This window comes from Phalaenopsis equestris, unplaced genomic scaffold, assembly GCF_001263595.1.
Source record: "Phalaenopsis equestris unplaced genomic scaffold, ASM126359v1 Scaffold000420, whole genome shotgun sequence".
NCBI lineage: Eukaryota > Viridiplantae > Streptophyta > Magnoliopsida > Asparagales > Orchidaceae > Phalaenopsis > Phalaenopsis equestris.
In genome coordinates this window covers 21,757-27,401 of record NW_018164861.1, presented here as the reverse complement: position 1 = coordinate 27,401, position 5,645 = coordinate 21,757, and the positions used below count along the sequence as shown (strand labels likewise).

Genomic DNA, 5,645 nt, shown 5'->3' with positions numbered 1-5,645 from the left:
TCAAAAAAAAAGAGAGGAAAAAAGACCATTCAAACCTATGGATTGAGAAGGCTTCAAAGGACAAAGTAAAGATAATCCATCCTTCCACAAAAACTCTAGAGATCTTCCTAAATGATAACTCTTTTGTGGAAGATTGGCATGCATACCCCTTAATTCCTATGTATTTACATCAAAAATTCAATTTTTACATACATAACAGCTTACCCATGCATGAAAAAGTGTATTTCTTGCATAGAACACCATGATTCCATCACAACAGAGAGTGAAACTTAATGATCATAAAAGCTCATTTATTTTTTTATATAATTATCATACATATAATATATATGCAGAAAATGTCATTCAATTATATATATATATATATTAATTACATAGAACACCACCTTATAACCTTCTTTCACAAAAACTCTAGAGATCTTCCTAAATGATAGCTCTTTTGTGGAAGATTGGCATTCATACCCCTCAATTCCCATGTATTTACATCAAAAATTCAATTTTTACATACATAACAGCTTACCCATGCATGAAAAAGTGTATTTCTTGCATAGAACACCATGATTCCATCACAACAGAGAGTGAAACTTAATGATCATAAAAGCTCATTTATTTTTTTATATAATTATCATACATATAATATTTATGCAGAAAATGTCATTCAATTATATATATATTAATTACATAGAACACCACCTTATATTTCTAATTCCATTGAGAAACATTAGAAGAATCTCATGTCTGTAACATCTCAATAATGATAAAAAAACAGCAGTCTGCAACTATAGGAGAGGAAGACGGAAGCCATAAGCAGAAGCTTCAGCTATTCAAACCACTCTGAGGAAGATACAGAAAAAAGATTTATGTAATCCAATTGATTCAGCTATCTTTGTTGTATTTTGCGTTTTTTGCCCCGGATTCTGTATAAAATTATATTAATTCAATATTAATCTAACTTATGCGATTATCTCTGCTGGCATTTCCATGAATCTCGTTCGTTTCTGAAAAACAAATTAATGGTCCAATCGAAGAGGTTAGAAATTCTGCTATTTATGAGAAATTTTAAAAAAAAAATGGTGCAAAAATGAAAAAAATAGATAAATTTTGTGCTGAACAAATTAAATGATGCAGAAATATATGAATATTGACTGAAACATGTGGTTATGACTTCTTAGTAATCAAACAAAATTTCTAACATAGACCAAAGGGGCAACAAGAGAATAAATCTTATATTCTCGACCGAAACATTCATTTTTTTAGTTTTATAACGAGTAAATTATCATAATTGTCCCAAAATATTTACATGGAGCTGTTTTAGTCCCAGAGTTTATAAAAGTGTCAAAATAGTTCCCAGACACTTTAAATCAAGGTTGAAATAATCCCCAAGAAGGACAATTTTAAAAGCAGTTCAACTTTGTTTTAACATGTAAATAAAAAAAATAGATGGATGGGGGATGATGTAAATTGCATATTGTTTTCTCAGATCAGGAGAGTTGAACTCACAATTCAATGAAAACCAGCAGGCAACTATTCAAGAAGACTTTCATGGATGCTCTAGACATATAGAGGTCATGAGGATTAGGGTATAAAATTTATGTAATAATTGACCTATGTGAGAAAAAAACCCCCTAATCCAGGGATGCAGTTGATTTTACCCAAATTAAATTTCAAAATATATTAAAAAAAGGAAAAAAAGGCATGATTTTTCTAATATAGCTTATAAATGACAAGTCAAATCTAAATAAATCGGGAAAGTTGAATCCTAATGACAACTAAGTTAAAAATTAGTGAATAGAATATGTTCTGAATATAAGCCTCTTAATTAGAAAAAAAATCATCTACCAATTCCTCCACAGACCTTCCACAGACATCACAGGAATGTAGAAAAATAAACAGAAAAATAGGTAATATTTTGAATTATATGAAAAATTAGAAAAAAAAAAGTTAATTTTCCCTACTAAAACTGAAAGAAGTAAATTTTATGCATATTAAAAAATTAGATGAAGATAAGGCCAAACAGAAGAAAAATTTGGAAAAATAAGACCTAGTCATTGAAAGCAACCCAAAACTATGCATATCAAAGTCACAAAATAAAAACAAGAAATCAGATAATAATTGAGAACTCATCAGTATACGAAACATATCCATGAACTCTTTTGGTCTTCTAAAACTGTTTGAAAAGTTGATATAGACATCTGCCTTTAAATGGTTTTTTAGGACCTCACGGTTCTTTCAAGAAAAAAATTCCAAGGAAAAACTATAGTTTTACAGATATAGACTACTTTTCAATGCAGATTTCATGGAGTTTTAAAAGTATATCATGACTCAGCTGTTTCTAGAAAATAGGATTTACGTTGCATGGCATGAAGATATTTCTCAGTCTAACATGATGACCCTTGAACAGAACCAAGACCAAGGCAAAATAACATCATAGTCAGCATTATTGTTGACAAAACTTTAATGAAATAAAAAACATTATGTTAGGGACTATAGATAGTTAGATCAAGGCAACACCTTGGATGGAAGAAATGAATTTTACACGCAAGATATATTCTGAAGATTAGAAAAGCTATGATCGCAAACTCTATTCTATTGAAGAGAAAAAAAGGTTTTTCAGAGGCAAATTGTGAAAGAAGTTTGAGTATCCTTCAAATTTCCCACCCATAGTTTTGGAGCAAAAGCTAATTTATGGTTCACAATATTTTATTATATTTCTGAAAAAAAGGATTTTTAAGCAAATTTTGAAAGCAGCCGCCCAACTTTCTTCACTATAAAAGACATCCAGTTGCTTTGTTACAGTACAACAACAACAACAACAAAGCCTTAATCCCACTAAGTGGGGTCAGCTTTGTTACAATAACAAAATAAATAAAAAGTTGAATTAAATGAGATCCCAAACAATATACAATTCCTTTAACGGCTTACCCCATAAACAAAAGGTAAAAAGCTACAAGAATTAAAAAAAAAAAAAAAAGGTAAGCATTTTGTTAATTCCAATAGATTTTGGAAAATTTACATACCTAGTAAGTAATTCTTATCTATTTACATATCTCACAACTAAATTTTCATATTTACACACGACACTTTGGTGCTTTAAACCTATGCATGAAAAGATGTATTTTGAGTCCTATGCATGTAAATATGAACTTTTAGGTATGAGATGTAAATGCATAAGAATTGTGTGAGATGTATGTAAATTTATTCTTTTTAGGTATGAAATGTAAATACATAAGAATTGTGTGAGATGTATGTAAATTTATTCATAGAGGCTTTTGAAGCAGATATCACAGAAATAGAGAAGCGCTTACTTCCAAAAAAAATGGTAGGTCAGCTCTCTCATATCCAATACTTCCAACTTTTCTACTTAACCTTCTTAATTTATTAAAAAATCATTATAAAAAATGGGCGGTGGGTGATTTTCCATTGAAATATCTTTTGATAACATGTTCATGTTGGGCAATCAAATGACAGATGATTAATGAGCAAATGATTCCTCCAAATATTTAAAAATAATAAATCATTATCCAGTATCAATCAGTAATGTCTCCTATTTGCTAACTATTCATTGTCTTATTTATCAGAGTTACATGATCACTTATATGTTTTTTGTAAGTAGGTGCTGCTGAAACGCTTAGAAAAAACAAAAGGTCAGCTTAAAAGCACCAAAACTACAATAAAAAAAAATGACAAGAAGATCATCATCAACTAAAGAAAAAAATTAAAAAAAAAATCACTCTTTTGTGGGCGGATCTTGAATTATTAGAAGCCTAAGTTATTCATCTATCAGACCAAAATAATTTAAGAAATTTAAGCTCTTTTCTGAAATATTAGGAATTTCTTAAGCGATGAATATGAGAAAAAGCAAGGAATGAAAGAAAGTTCGTTACTTGACCATGAATCTATTGTCATTTATTCCATAGACTTTCTTCTCTTTTAAGTTACTTTAACAGTATATTTATTGCTATTCATATTAAATTTTTTTTTTTTATAATTTTTAGTGCTATAGAAGTTAGAAATAAAGTAAATTTTGTTTTTTGATCTTGAATCTCTCTGACCCGCTTCAAAAGTTAGTTCTTTCACCAATTCCTCAGCAGTAAAACAGAGCCAAATGACTCTCACCTCTCCTAAAAAAACTTACCACACATGTCTAAGCCATGAATCTAACATTTATAGCTGAAAGCTTGAAATTTTCAGTCACCATTGTTACTGTATAGAATCCGCACCTAGAAGAACTTAAACTAACCAAAGTTTTACTTTTTCCCAAAAAATAGAAAAAAAATTCAGCAACAATATTCCCATTCTATGAAAGTCCAAACTTTTACCTCCTTCCTCGCAACCCCCGGCGTCGGCGGCCCCTGCGTCGACCTCACAGAAGCAGCAAGCTCCACAATCTTCCTCGTAATCTCGCCGGCATCCTTACTCTCCTCCAAAAGCCTCGCCACCTCCGCTTTCGGCAGCCTCATCCTCAACCGCATGCTTCCATCCGGCGATTTCTCCGCCACCGCCACCGCCGCCGCCTCCGCCGCCGGCCTGTGATGCATCGCTAGGTCTGAAACGGCACGCCGCGACAATAAGAGCGACTCGAGTCTGTCCTTCGCCGACACGCGAAGGTTTCCAGAGTAAGCGCGGCGGGGATTATTATCGGCGGGGAGGGGGGGGGGATGGACGAGGAAGTACAGGTGGCCGGCGCGGATAGGATCGCCGTTGGCGAGGGGGCGAGCGCGAACGCCGAGCGTCTTCACCTCGTCAGCGTCGAGGACGGAGAAGCCGGGATGGTTTTTGAGAACGTCGCCGGCGGAAAGAGGGGGCTTTAGCCGGAAAGTAGTACCGTCGATCTTCATCACCTTCGCGGTTTTCTTTTTTCTAATCCCTAAGCTGTTTCCCATTCTCTTCTGCAACTCGCTGCCCTTCTTCTTCTATAAAGCTTTACGTTTTCTGTTATCTTTCGCTGTTGATCTTTGCTAAAAAGGGGGAAATGAAGGTGGTCAAAAGTAGGAGCGGGGATGAGAAGACACAAGGTTGGGGAATGGATTTATACTCTTATTTTTCTATTAAAAATATAAATATTTGTAATTAGAAGAATGCCGTTTGTTTGTTTGTGGTTGAACTATGGAAGGTTGAATTGTGAAGTAACTAAAGTCGTACTTGTATTTGTTAATAATATTATTAATATTTGTGTAATGATAAATTTACACATACGACAATCTTTATGAAAGTTAACGATCGAATTTCAATGCGGGTTAGTTGAAAATCGATTCGAATAGATTTGAGATATGTTTGGGCAACAACAGCTTATCCATATAAACAGTTTATCTTAATAATCTGCTGATCAACAACTTATCTGAATAAGCTTACTGATACTTTAGTGCGTGTATTTGTAAAACATATGATTCTAAATAAATGATCACTATACTGATATGTTAGATAAGTTGTTTAGTTTTTTTGTTTGTGTATTTGGAAAACAACTGATTCGTAGTTTTTTTTTTTTTTGATAAATGAACAATCTGACACACAGCTCACACACCCACCGCCAACTCACGCACCTAAAGCCAGAAGATCACACCAAATCCATCTCACACATCCACCACAACCAATCCACCACACACAAGCACACCTCACACACCCATCGCCAACTTACACACCCAAAGACA

The 5,645-nt window shown here is 33.4% G+C and overlaps 1 protein-coding gene across 2 annotated transcripts; it reads right to left on the bottom strand.

The window, feature by feature from the left end:
• Positions 1-666: 666 nt before the first annotated feature.
• LOC110027195 (uncharacterized protein At1g66480-like) lies at positions 667-4,998 on the bottom strand. Of its 2 annotated transcripts, none has more exons than XM_020728518.1 (2): positions 4,317-4,998; positions 667-995 (listed from the first exon to the last, which is right to left on the bottom strand). In XM_020728518.1, the coding sequence occupies exons 1-2, from the start codon at positions 4,878-4,880 to the stop codon at positions 951-953; spliced, it is 609 nt and encodes a 202-aa protein (XP_020584177.1). In that variant the 5' UTR covers positions 4,881-4,998; the 3' UTR covers positions 667-950. The 2 variants fall into 2 exon arrangements, with proteins under 2 accessions (XP_020584177.1, XP_020584178.1); XM_020728519.1 differs by having other exon boundaries at positions 4,320-4,998.
• Between the last annotated feature and the right edge of the window lie 647 nt (positions 4,999-5,645).